Source organism: Schistocerca gregaria, chromosome 5 (genome assembly GCF_023897955.1).
Source record: "Schistocerca gregaria isolate iqSchGreg1 chromosome 5, iqSchGreg1.2, whole genome shotgun sequence".
NCBI lineage: Eukaryota > Metazoa > Arthropoda > Insecta > Orthoptera > Acrididae > Schistocerca > Schistocerca gregaria.
Genome location: NC_064924.1, coordinates 456,877,164 through 456,890,997, shown reverse-complemented (window position 1 = coordinate 456,890,997; position 13,834 = coordinate 456,877,164). Strand labels below are relative to the sequence as shown.

Here is a 13,834-nt window from a genome sequence, read left to right as displayed (position 1 = left end):
TGCCAACTACTAGTTTAACAAGTGAGCTATGGCTGTGAATATTTTGGTAATATCAATACTACGCGTGCTATTTCTTAACTATCGTATATTGCAAATAATTAATTTTTTTTAAAAAAATGAGGAAAAATGAAACATATACGATAACAGGTTGTCATAAAACCTCTCGTTCATTAAACGAATATTCTGCTGCACAATTACTATTGATCTTCTCCAATCATAAAAAAAAAAAAAAAAAAATGCATTTCAAGAAGTGTTTTAATATGCGCTTGCACACCTAGTCTATGTTGATTACACAGACATGCGCACCGTAAATGTAACAAAGGTGTATGAAAAACACTTCCTGAATAAACGCTATCACATTTTAGAATTACGATTTATCATCAAACCGGCATTCATATGTCCGCTGATAAAAAGTATTCCTTGTGTGACCTCGCGAATAACAAGCAGGTTTTTTCGATCGAAGTTACATGAAGTGAAACTCTAGAAATACGAGCAATGCAAAGCATGGTTAAAACGAAATCGAAATGTATAATTCATATTTCCATGAGAAGTATGCACGAGACTAATTTTCGTTCGTTATTTTACATTACTGACACGAACTGGACTTTGTATATGTATTTCTCGTAGTTGTTATTACTGGTGAAGATGAGACATCACAAACGTAATTTTTCTTGTTAGGCAACCATTTCTAGGAAACATGCTCATTGCTTCTAAAGGCAGAGTAATTACAAAAACAGTTCAATACCAAATGGGACATGATTTCTCAAGGAGCCTTTCGTCAACTTTTAGTCGCTCATAGCCACAAAAATATTACATCCATCTATCGCACTAATCCTCACGAATCTCCCTCTCTTGTCGAACATTTCGTCACGAAGAAGGGCATTGCCGCTACAAGCTAGCGCATGCGCACACCGGAATTTCGGGACTTTGATTCCGAACGGTGTTCGGCGTCTGGTCGTTCACAGGTCTCCCAACTGCGGACAGCACAGCGGAGCAGTAGGCTAGCATATTTGTAAAATGAACCTTGAAGTACCTGGCGATGAACTTTCTTTAGAGTCTGTAAGTACTGTTTCCTTTAATAAATCTACAACTCTTAAGTTTGTGCTTTCATAATTTAGAGACGTCTGTGCGTGAGTATGTATATTTATACCGAGGGCCAGCAATTGAGTAGAAATTTTCTAAGTCCGCAAAATGGCGTACGGAGACTAAGTCCCACGTAGTGATAAATAGTGTCACTTTTCATAACTATTTTTGCTGTGTAATTAAGAAATTTGTTGCATAAAACAGTTGTGGCCTATCATTTTAATAAACCTCCCGTTTTTTTTTTTCAAAAAGGAAAGAAATGCAAAGGAAAACCGGAGTCCACCAGGAAATGTGCCTGAAGGTAAGTATGCTAGTTCATGGATCTTTAAATTCTTGGGAGTCAGTCTTTTCATGTAAAATGAGCCTGTACCATATGTTTACGACATTTTATGTAAATTTTTTAGTGGGACAGCTTGTCGTTAATGGCATTTCTAATGGCTACCAAGAGAAGCATTCCAAAAAGGAACACAAGTCTGAACATAAGGAGAAACACAGAGACAAAGAAAGACACAAAGACAAGCACAAGGAGCATCGAGACAAAGACAGAGACAAGGAGAAGCATAGAGACAAAAGTTCAAGTGGAAAGGTTTGTGATAATGTTCAATTACTAAGATTTTACAGGTTGCAAGTACTCTTGTCATATTCCATACTATTGTTAATACTTCAGTTTTCTTTGTTATCCCTGCAAAATTCGTTGCAAATGTGTTAAAAACTAACAGTATGGTAACAGCTGGTTAGCTTAGAATGAATTTTAAATGTTGAATGTCATTTATAGTTAGAATTTTCGAATTTGAATTGTCATCTCAAAATCGAAATGTTATTGAGTTCAGTATCAGGCCGAAGAAATGTTGTAAAAGTTGAAAATATGGTGTTTTGATTGAGAATATATAGGTCGTGAAAGGATTGAGCATTGGCCAGTACTTAACATATTGAACTCATTAAAAACTAGAATAGATTTAACCACTTAAGTGGAAACTTAGTTTCTGCCATACTGCAAATATGGCTGTAAAGTGGTTTTTCTATATGTATGTGTAAAGAGGAAAAGGGAGTAAAAAAGGAAGAAAAAACTCATCGCCATTTAAATATGCAGAGACTTCCATGATGTAGGCCAGTTTTAATCCATAATTAATGATCCATTAAATCAAGAATGCAGTCAAAGTGAATCATAGAGCACAGGTTTCTTTATACCATCATGTTTGTAATCCATCAGTGAGCATGCTTGTAGCACCAGCTATGAGAGTATCAAAAATTGTGCCTAAAATGAAACTGTCGGTCTCAGCGACAAGGAAAAATTAACTTTTATCCATTGTTTTCATGAAATATGTGATAAGAAATATGATCAATAAATTATTATGTTGAAAGTAATACAAAGATCTTGTTGTTTAGTTGTATTAATGATTAAAATTATGTATATAAGCTGTAAGGCTTTCACATTACCGCATAAAATAGTAATTCATTAAATAATAAGTCTGCATTTTTTACATGAAGATAAATGAAAACCCAGTCTAAATCCAAATGTTTCATTTAAACTCTGATGTTATTAGATGTGTGTTGAAGGAAGAAATTATTTGTTTCACATTTTCATTGTGTTGTTACTTACTTTACTGTCTTCTTTCTGTGCAGGATAAAGAAAAACATAGCAGTAGCAGTAGTGGTAGCAAAGATAAGGACAGAGACAGGGATAGAGAGAAGGACAAAGAAAGGGAAAAGGACAAGGATAAAGTGAGAGAGAAGGAAAAAGAGCGAGACAAGGATAAAGAGAAGAAACACAAAGATGAAAGAAAGGATAAGGACCGAGAACATAAAAGTAGTTCTTCAAGTAAAGACAAGGAACACAAGAGCTCAAGTTCAGAAAAAGAACATAAAAGTTCCAGGTAATTTATCTTCTTGTGTAATGATTACAGAACTACTTGACAGTTGATTGTTTTGCCCAATGTGTTCTAATATTGCAGGAAGCTAAATTATAGCAGTTTTTCTCAAATTCGTTGTCGATGGTTGAAGAGTGATTATGTATAAATAACAGCATACGTATATTTAGTGAAGGTAAAGTCATATGCCATAAGGAGAAAATCATTTCTCTCCCCCTCCCTCTCCCCCTCCCTCTCCCCCTCCCTCTCCCCCCTCCCTCCTCTTCCACTTCTCCCTTCCCCGCACTTCCTTCTCTACATGTGCAGAGATACTCCAGAAGCCACCGTACAGTGCATAGCGGAGGGTACCCTGTACACCAGTACTAGTCATTTCCTTTCCTGTTTCATTTGCAAATGGGAAAAAGACTATCTATATTCCTTGACTCTTGTCTTTGTGGTCCTTAATGTGCAATGTATGTTGGCGGCAGTAGAATCTTTCATTAGTCAGCTTTAGAAGCTATTCTCTAAATTTTCTCAATAATGTCTCTGAAAAAGAAGGTCGCCTACCCTCCAGAGATTCTCATGTGAGTTCCTGTAGCATCTCCTTGACACTAACGTGTTGTTCGAACCTACTGGTAACAAATCTAACAGCCCACCACTGAATTGTTTCAACATCTTTCTTCAGTCTGCTGTGGCACGGATCTCAAACCCTCGAGCAGTACTCAAGGGTGGGTTACACAAGTGTCCTATATGTCGTCTGCCTTACAGGTGATCCACACTTTCCTGTAATTCTTCCAATAAACCAAAGTTGACCATTTGCCTTCCCTATCACACTTTTCTCAGATGCTTGTTCCATGTATATCACTTTGCAACATTACACCCAGATATTGATATTTAAATGACACATTACTAAATACCACATTTGCACTGTACTAACTATAGAACCCAAATTTTGTCCACCACCACCACCTGAGGTCCCTGCACATGTGCATGCTCTTCCCCCCTTACACACACACACACACACACACACACAAATGACCAGACCACAGTCCATAGCAGCTGAAACCAGACTATGAACAGCAGTCTTGGAAGTGGGAGATTGCAATTGTGTGGGAGTATGAAAGAGGCTGGGATGGGAGGGGGAGGGACAACAGGGTTAGGATGGGGGGCGGTAAAGTGCAGGGACAAGGTGAGAAGAGATTAGGCCAGCAAGGTGTAGACGTTGGCGGGGGGGGTGGGGGGGGCAGGGGCAGGAGGGGTTAATGGAACAGAAGAGAAGTATAATGACAGGGTGCATTGGTGGAATAGATGGCATATGTAGCGCTGGGCTGCAATGAAAACAAGGAAGTAAGGAAAATGACCTAACAAAGGTTTATACCAATAGGGTTAGGGGAACTTATCTCCTTTTGTAATACCCTTTATTTTTCCTGCCCTCTGTCTAACCTCTCGACTGCACTTAGCTGGCCTACCCTCTCTCCATCTTATCCCTGCAAGCTCCGCAACAGCACTTGAATGTCCCCCACCATTACCCTGCCATCCCTCTCCCTCCCTGCCCCCAACCTCTTCCTTACATCCACCCAATTGCCTCTCTCATCATACACTGCTTCAGCTGATAGAAATAGTGTGTGTGTGTGTGTGTGTGTGTGTGTGTGTGTGTGATTTCTGTTTGTGTGTGTGTGTGGGGGGGGGGGGGGGTGTTTGCCAAAGCCTTGTTCCACGAAAGCTTATTGTGTGACACAATATCTCTGTTGTATGATGAGTAGGAACTATTCTTTTCATTGCTACGTTCCATTCTGGATTTCAGTTGCTTGATTTTACATTTTAATCACTCTCAGATACTGTAAAAATATGAATAAAGGTCTTCTTATTGTGTAAATATGCAGCCACAACAAGAAAAGGTTTGAAGTAGATTATCAAAGTAGTAAAAGGCTGGAGAGAGGAAAAGTGTTGAAGCAACTGCGAAAACAGAAATTAATTAGGAATTTCTCCCAATACCACGGTTCAAATTAAGGGTTGTAGGACAAAGTAAAAATATTCTCTCGTGGTCTTTTCCTTCTTATGCTGCTGACATCCTCCTCCCTCGAACAAGACACGTGTGTATTTTTCGTAACACCTGATTACTCAAATTAAGAGTTGTAGGACAAAGTAAAAATATTCTCTCGTGGTCTTTTCCTTCTTATGCTGCTGACATCCTACTCTCTCGAACAAGACACGTGTGTAGTTTTCGTAACACCTGATTACTCTGTCTCTCTTATCTTATTGCCATATGATGCCTGGGGAGGTAAATTTTAATTTTAGTACAGAGTGCCCTTTAGTCTTACTGCCATCTTTTATTTTGCAACTCCTCTCTCTCTCTCTCCCTCTCTCTCTCTCTCCCTCTCTCTCTCTCTCTCTCTCTCTCTCCCTCTCTCCCTATCTCTCTCTCCCTCTCTCTCCCTCTCTCTCCCTCTCTCTCCCTCTCTCTCCCTCTCTCTCCCTCCCTCCCTCTCTCTCCCTCTCTCTCCCTCCCTCTCTCTCTCCCTCTCCCTCTCCCTCTCTCTCTCTCTCTCTCTCTCTCTCCTCTTGACAAAGGCCTTGTTGGCCGAAAGCTTATTGTGTGACAGGTTTTTTTATTTCCCCCCCCTGCCCTTCTGTAACTCAGCATCTCCGCTATACAGTGAGTAGCAACTGGTTAAAATGTATAGGATATTCCAGTAATGTATTGTCTGTCTTTTAATTCAAAGTAGATTTAAGTAGTGATGTTTTTAAAAGCTCAGATCAAAAAAGGTGACAGTTTGGGCACCTATTTTTGCATAATTTCTTGAAATGATCAAGGCCAATTTCATTTCCCTTACCAAACAAGGTGATAATATTTTGCCATGTAATGAAAGCACACTGTTCATTTCTTGATAAAGATATGCAGATACTGTGCCATGTTTGTGATGTTATAACTTGACATTATGCTTCTTCACTTAGAATTGTTTTATGTTCCTTCACAAGTCTGCCCATACCTGGGCCCCAGGAAAAGGAAAAAATGTAGTGTCATCAGGTGTTTTTCTGTCAAGAAAATGATTTAAAAGTCAGCACTATGCAGATTTTTAACAGGGTCAGAAGTGGAAATTTTTTGTGGCTACTTGCAGGTCACCATTCATCTTGCAAAATCTCCATATCCCCAGTGCTAGCCTCCCCCCTCCCCCCCCCTCCCCCCCCTCCCCCGAACTATTTTACTTTACAGGTGCTCTTGCTTCCTCCCACTACATTGTACACATGACAGCCCAAAAAATGGCTGTTTCTGAAGTTTGAACTAACCAGCATATTATGCATGAGGCAGTCCCATTAACTGATGTTCAGACCTGCTCATAAAAATAAAGAACTCTTGTAACTGTGAGTTTAGTAGAAGGATTGACACCTTTTAGACACTTAGCCTAAGGACAGAGAGAGACCGACCGACCAAACCTGCTGCGACTTTTGTATCATTTATTGTAGACCTACACTAGGCACTTGATTTTATGATGTGGAGTCAAGACCAGTAAGGTGTACCTAAATGGTGGCAACTGTAGTGTAATGCATTTTTTGCTCAGCAGTCTACTAGGCAACTGCCTGGAACAAGATTTGTTTCGTATGTGGTTTTGTGCAATTTTTTTCCCTTTACTCAGTTAATTTGTTTTATCAGTAGAAATTATGAAATTAATAGAACAAACAGTTCACAGGTCGAATTGATATATTTTTGGCCCTCAAAAAAGCGTAATATGTGACTTCTTCTCCACATAATATCCCAGTAAACTGCTTTTAACCTGCAACTTCAGTGACTGTTGTCAAGTGACATGACGCCATTGTTAGCACGCTGGACTCGCAATTGTAAGGACAATTGTTTAAATCCCCATCTAACTATCCAAATTTAGGTATTCAATTAGTTTTGGAGCTTTTAACTCTAATCTTCTGTTTTTCAGTGGTCGTCTGCAATTGGTACAGGTTGCATCCTCAATTGAGCAATAGTCTAGAATGGGTCACACGAGTGATTTGTAGGCAGTCTTGTTTGTAGACTGATGGCACTTCCCTAGTATTCTACCAATAAAATAAAGTTTACCACTTGCTTTAACCAAAACTGATCCTACGTGATCATTCCATTTTATATCCCTACAAAGGCTACACCCAGGTATTTGTATGAGTTGGCCAATTCCAGCTGTGACTCATTTACATTATAGTCATAGAATACCATGTTACTATGTTTTTTGCACAATTAAACCAAGTTGCCAATCGTTGCACCACTTTGAAATCTTATTATTAACATTTCACATTTATGCAGCTTCTTTTAGACAGTCCTACATTATAGATAACACATCATCTTCAAATGTCTGAGGTTACAATTAATATTGTCTGTTGCTACAATTAATATTGTCTGCAAGGTCATTACTTTGTAACTTGAACAGCAAGGGCCCCAACACACTTCCGTGTATACGTCTGAAGTTACTTCTACCTGCATTTGACAATGAGACTCCATCCAAAATAACATGCTGTGTCCTCCCTGCCAAAAAGTCCTTATTGTAGTCAAATTTCACTTGGTACCTCATATGATCATAATTTTGACATTAAGTGTGGGTGTGATACTGAGTCTAATGCTTTTCAGACATTCCTAAACTATAGGTTTTCTCATGTTCTTTTCGCTAACTGGTAGGTAGAAAAATTAAGGGAACTCACTGAAGATGACGAAACATCACTGAAATCTCGATTGGTGAGGCACAAACGAATATTTGTTTTTCTCAAGGCAGAATGTATCAGGACTAATTTATTGTCAAAACAGTCACAGGCACACATAGTAAGCTTAATTCGATTAGCTGTGGTTACACAAACATGTGCACTCATCTCTTTTGACACAAATCCACAGAGCACATTGTTATTGCGCCAGATATAATTTCTGGACTACTTGTACATCAGAAATCAGTATTTCCCCATTGAATCTTTTTTCTCTGCTCTGGAACATCTGGAATCACATTTTACTCATTTGCAAGTCTCAAAGACAGCTTACAAATATATCTTCTTGCTCCAGCAATTTTGTAACCATTTACATTAGCTTGTGTATGCAACCTTGCTTTTAGGCTATACCACACTCAGAAAAATTGTTGATAAATGTCTCCTGCACTTATAATATTGAATAGGATTTTTGCATTTACCACATTGTGTGTATTAAATATCAATTAAAAATTACTTGTAAGTTCAATTTTTGTTTTTCTTGTTACATTCGGTAAAACAATCTTAACAAATAAAATTATCTGTGAATTGGAAAATTGCTCGCGGGTTGCCGGATTTAGAAAGAAAAATCACCTAAATATATATTCTCTGCTTCTGTTTGCCAAATGAATTTCTCTGATGTACTGTCAAAAATATATCTTGTTGTTGTTGTTGTTGTTGTTGTGTTGGTGGTGGTGGTGTTGGTCTTGGTCTTCATTTCAGAGACTGGTTTGATGCAGCTCTCCATGCTACCGTATCTTGTGCAAGCTTCAGAATCTCCAAGTACCTACTGCAACATACATCCTTCAGAGTCTACTTAGTGTATTCATCTGTTGGTCCCCCTGTACAATTTTTACCCTCCATGCTTCCCACCAATACTAAACTGGTGATCACTTGGTTCCTCAGAACATGTCCTACCAACTGATCCATTCGTCTAGTCAACTTGTGCCACAAATTCCTCTTCTCCCCAATTCTATTCAGTACCTCCTCATTAGTTGTGTGATCTATCCATCTAATCTTCAGCCTTCTTCTGCAGCACCACATTTTGAAAGGGTCTGTTTTCTTCTTGTCTAAACTATTTATTGTTCACATTTCACTTCCATACATGGCTACACTCCATACAAATATTTTCAGGAAAGACTTCCTGACACTTTAATCTATACTCGATGTTACAAAATTTCTCTTTGTCAGAAACGCATTCCTTGCCATGGCCAGTCTACATTTTATATCCTCTCTACTTCGACCATCATCAGTTATTTTGCTCCCCAAATAGCAAAACTCATTTACTACTTTAAGTGTCTCATTTCCTGGTCCAACTCCCTCAGCATCACCTGATTTAATGCAACTACATTCCATTATCCTCAGTTTGTGTTGATGATGTTCATCTTATAACCTCTTTTCAAGAAACTGTCTGTTCCATTCAACTGCTCTTCTAGGTCCTTTGCTGTTTCTGACAGAATTACAATGTCATCCCCCAAACCTCAAAGTTTTTATTTCTTCTCCATGGATTTTATTTCCTACTCTTAATTTTTCTTTTGTGTCCCTTACTGCTTGCTCAAAATACAGATTGAATAACATCAGGGATAGGCCACAACCCTGTCTCACTCCCTTCCCAACCTCTGCTTCCCTTTCATGCCCCTTGACTGTTATAACAGCCATCTGGTTTCTGTACAAATTGTAAGTAGCGTTTTGTTCCTTGTATTTGATTCCTGCCACCTTCAGAATCTGAAAGAGAGTATGCCAGTCAATATTGTCAAAAGCTTTCTCTAAGTCTACAAATGTTAGAAATGTAGGTTTGTCTTTCCTTAATCTATCTTCTAAAATAAGTTGTAGGGCCAGTATTGCCTCACATGTTCTAAGATTTCTTCGAAATCCAAACTGATCTTCCCCGAGTTCTGCTTCTACCTGTTTCTCCATTCGTCTGTAAAGAATCCATGTTAGTATTTTGCAGCCGTGACCTATTAAACTGATAGTTCGATAATTTTCACAACTGTCAACACCTGCTTTTTTTGAGATTGGAATTATTATATTCTTCTTGAAGTCCGAGGATATTTTGCTCACCAGATGGTAGAGTTTTGTCATGACTGGCTCTCCCAAGGCCGTCAGTAGTTCTAATGGAATGTTGTCTACTCCCAGGGCCTTGTTTCGACTCAGGTCCTTCACTGCTCTGTCAAACTTTTTTTGAGATTGGAATTATTATATTCTTCTTGAAGTCCGAGGATATTTTGCTCACCAGATGGTAGAGTTTTGTCATGACTGGCTCTCCCAAGGCCGTCAGTAGTTCTAATGGAATGTTGTCTACTCCCAGGGCCTTGTTTCGACTCAGGTCCTTCACTGCTCTGTCAAACTCGTCACACTGTGTCATATCTCCCCTTTCATCTTCATCTGCGTCATCTTCCATGTCCATAATATTGTCCTCAAGTACATCGCCCTTATTGCGGTTTATAGATAATTTTTACTTATGGACCGTCTGACAGCAACTGAAGAAAACAATTTTAGTGCCATACGCGTTTCGCCTCTGCAAGGCATTATCAGTGGCAGGTTGCATGGACAGTTTCTTACATATTACGCTCCTGTTGCATTTTTGGTGTTGTTGTTCTTCTTATGAATGCCAATTTGTGTTTTTTTCCCACATTCCACAGCACTATGAACTGAATGCTTGTGTCAATGCATGTGGCACTAAAATTGTGTTTTCTTCAGTTGCTGTCAGACGATCCATAAGTAAAAATTATCAATATACCGTAATATTACACGCAACTGAGGAAGACAGGCTACTAAAGTTGAAGCCATCACCCTTGTATAGGCCATCTATCTACCCCTTTCACCTTTCTGCTTTCCTTTCTTGGCTTAGAACTGGTTTTCCATCTGAGCTCTTGGTATTCATACAAGTGGTTCTTGTTTATCCAAACGTCTCTTTAATTTTCCTGTAGGCAGTATCTATTTTACCCATAGTGAAATATGCCTCTACATCTTTACATTTGTCCTCTAGCCATCCCTGATTAGTGATTTTGCCTTCCTGTCTATCTAATTTTTGAGACATTTATATTCCTGTTCACCTGCTTCATTTACTGCATTTTTATATTTTCTCCTTTCACCAATTAATTTCAGTATCTCTTCTGTTACCCAAGGATTTCAATTATCTGACGTCTTTTCACCTACTTGATCCCCTACCGCCTTCACTATTTCATCTCTGAAAGCTACCAATTCTTCTTTTACTGTGTTTCCTTCCCCCGTTCTTGTAAATCGTTCCCAAATGCTCTCTCTGAAACTCCCTACAACCTTTGGTTCTTTCAGTTTACGCAGTTCCCATCTCCTTAAATTCCTACCTTTTTGCAGTTTCTTCAGTTTTAGTCTACTGTTCATAACCAATAGATTGTGGTCGGAGTGCCCCTGGAAATATCTTACAAACCTGGTTCCTAACTCTGTCTTGCCATTATATAATCTATCTAAAACCTTCCAGTATCTCCAGGTCTGTTCCTCATATACAACCTCCTTTCATGATTCTTAAACCAAGTGTTAGCTATGATTAAGTTATACTCTGAGCAAAATTCTACCAGGTGGTTTCCTCTTTCATTCCATAACCCCATTCCATATTCATCTACTATTTTTCCTTCTCTTTCTTTTCCTGCTATTGAATTCCAGTCCCCCATGACTATTAAATTTTCGTCTCCCCTCACTATCTGAATGATTTCTTTGATCTCATTATCCATGTCTTCAATCTCTTCGTCATCTGCAGAGCTAGTTGGCATGTAAACTTGTACTACTGTGCTAGGCGTGGGCTTCCTGTCTATCTTGGCTACGATATTGCATTGACTATGCTGTTCATAGTAGCTTAGCCATGCTCCTATTTTTTTTATTTGTTATTAAACCTACTTATGCCTTACCCCTATTTGATTTTGTATTTATAACCATGTGTTCACCTGACCTAAAGTCTTGTACCTCTTGTCACTGAACTTCACAAATTCTCACTATATCTAACTGTAACATAAGCATTTCCCTTTCTAAATTTTCTAACCGAACTGCCGATTAAGGGATCTGACATTCCATTCTTCGATCCATGGAATGCCAGTTTTGTTTCTCCTGATATCATCATCCTGAGTAGTACCCATCTGGAGATACGAATGGGGGACTATTTTTTTCAGGAATATTTTACCCAAGAGGATGCTATCATCATTTAACCACACAACAAAGCTGCATGCCCTCGGGAAAAATTATGGCTGTAGTTTCCCATTGCTTTCAGCTGCTCACAGTACCAGCACAGCAAGGCTGTTTTGGTTATTGTTTCAAGGCCAGATCGGTCAATCATCCAGACTATTGCCTTTGCAACTACAGAAAAGGCTGCTTCCCTTCTTCAGGAACCATATGTTCGTCTGGCCTCTCAACAGATACCCTTCTGTTTGTGTTTGCACCTGTGGTACGGCTACCTGTATCGCTGAGGCATGCAAGCCTCCCCACCAATTGCAAGCTACATTGTTCATTTGGGGGGGGGGGGGCTTATTTCCTCAGAAATATAAATTTCTAATTACATATAATGACCATAAGTCAAAGTCTTTGGTTTCTTTTTTGTTATTTGTGACTCCAGGTAATGTTTGATGTGTCAAATACTATTTTGGGGCAACTTTCATATTTTATAATCAATATGAATACTTTTATGAACATATAATGGTATTTCATTTTTAGCTATGGGGTTATTATATGATGACAAGTATGAACATATAATGGTATTTCATTTTTAGCTATGGGGTTATTATATGATGACAAGGTAGAAGATAAATATTACTAATTATAAATGTTGGTATTTTTAATGGGGCTTGTATATATTTGTATGTCTGATTTATGTTCTAGACTGTTCTTGTATTTAACAGATTTTAATCGGAAACGCTGAAGGCCTCTATTTTCTCAATATTGGTTTCTCTGATACTGTGACAAAACTGTTTTGAAATGCTGTTATGAGATATTTTAAATTAAAAGTCAAATTCCATCCCCTCAGGATACTAAATGTAGAAACCGACCACAGTGGTCTTACAGACTGCTTTTTCTTTGACAGTTATATCAAGAAAAGCCACCTTTTGAAAAGCAGGATTTTCAGTGTGTTTTCTTACTAACCTAAGTTTCATTTTCAACTTAATGATCAACATATATTGTATGCTGACCTCTTACAGATTGTTTGCAAATAGTGCATTATTTTAATACTGATTTCATATGTTTGATAACACAGCAAAGACAAACACAGTAGCAACAGCTCGAGTAAAGATAAGGACAAGGATCGGCATAGTAGTTCTTCTCATCGCGACAAGGAGAAGGACAGAGATAAGCACAGTTCCTCCTCTAGCAAGGATAAAGAAAGGCACAGTAGTTCAAGTAAGGAAAAAGTTAGCTCTAGCTCTGATAAGAAGCACAGTGACAAGGAGAAACACAGAAGTAAAGAAAAGGACCAAAAGGACAAAGGTATTTATTGCAAAAAACTTTTTATTACTGACACATAATTTTGATTAGTATTTAAAAAATCTACAATATATATGTGAGAGGATTCATTGAGTGCGGGCTCATTTACAGTGAAATCCCTTCTAACACATATCTGGGGACAACTATTTTGTTGCATGTAAAGTCACTACCAGTATCTTGATTTGAAGATAACACAAGGATGAAGGTAATGGTATGCAGATATTGTCTTGTTGCCTGTTGATGCCATCTCAGGGTATTCGGCTGTTGGTTGTTTAGTGGATTGTTTGATGTTTTGCCAGCACAAGTGGCTCAACTTTAGTCCACCGCCAATAGAGGGTCAATCTTTGACTATGCCCGTGTGGTAAACCACCAGAAAAATTATTAAATGACTATCAGACCAAGACCCTGAGAAGAGTGCTAACAGGCAACACTTCTTATGTAGCTACGAAAACCTCAACTGGTGACAGAATGAAAATAATTTAAGGAGTCAAGGTAACTCAAATAGTATTACACAAGCTGAGACATGGAAGGCATATTAACAATAGAACTTTTCTGGCATTTGGACAAATCATTTTTCAGAGCTATAGAGTATATTTACTCACGTAATGCTGCAAAAACTGACCAAAATAAGTAAAAATAGCTGGTAACAGTATCAAGTCCATGCACGGTTACAGCAGAACTTATTGGACATTTAGTCTTCAAGAGAAACAGTTCAATGCCATCTGTTGAGTCAAAGCATTCCATGCAGTAAC

At 38.5% G+C, this 13,834-nt stretch overlaps 1 protein-coding gene across 2 annotated transcripts in view; it reads left to right on the top strand.

The window, feature by feature from the left end:
- The first annotated feature begins 387 nt into the window (after nt 1-387).
- LOC126272213 (DNA topoisomerase I, mitochondrial) overlaps nt 388-13,834 on the top strand; it is a 45,742-nt gene continuing 32,295 nt past the window's right edge. Inside the window, exons 1-5 of one of the 2 annotated variants that reach the window (XM_049974910.1) lie at nt 388-1,059; nt 1,336-1,384; nt 1,488-1,669; nt 2,707-2,957; nt 12,856-13,085. In XM_049974910.1, the coding sequence (XP_049830867.1) occupies nt 1,018-1,059; nt 1,336-1,384; nt 1,488-1,669; nt 2,707-2,957; nt 12,856-13,085 (754 nt within the window). In that variant the 5' untranslated portion in view covers nt 388-1,017. The remainder of the gene's footprint in view (nt 1,060-1,335; nt 1,385-1,487; nt 1,670-2,706; nt 2,958-12,855; nt 13,086-13,834) is intronic. The other variant, XM_049974909.1, reaches the window with a different exon arrangement.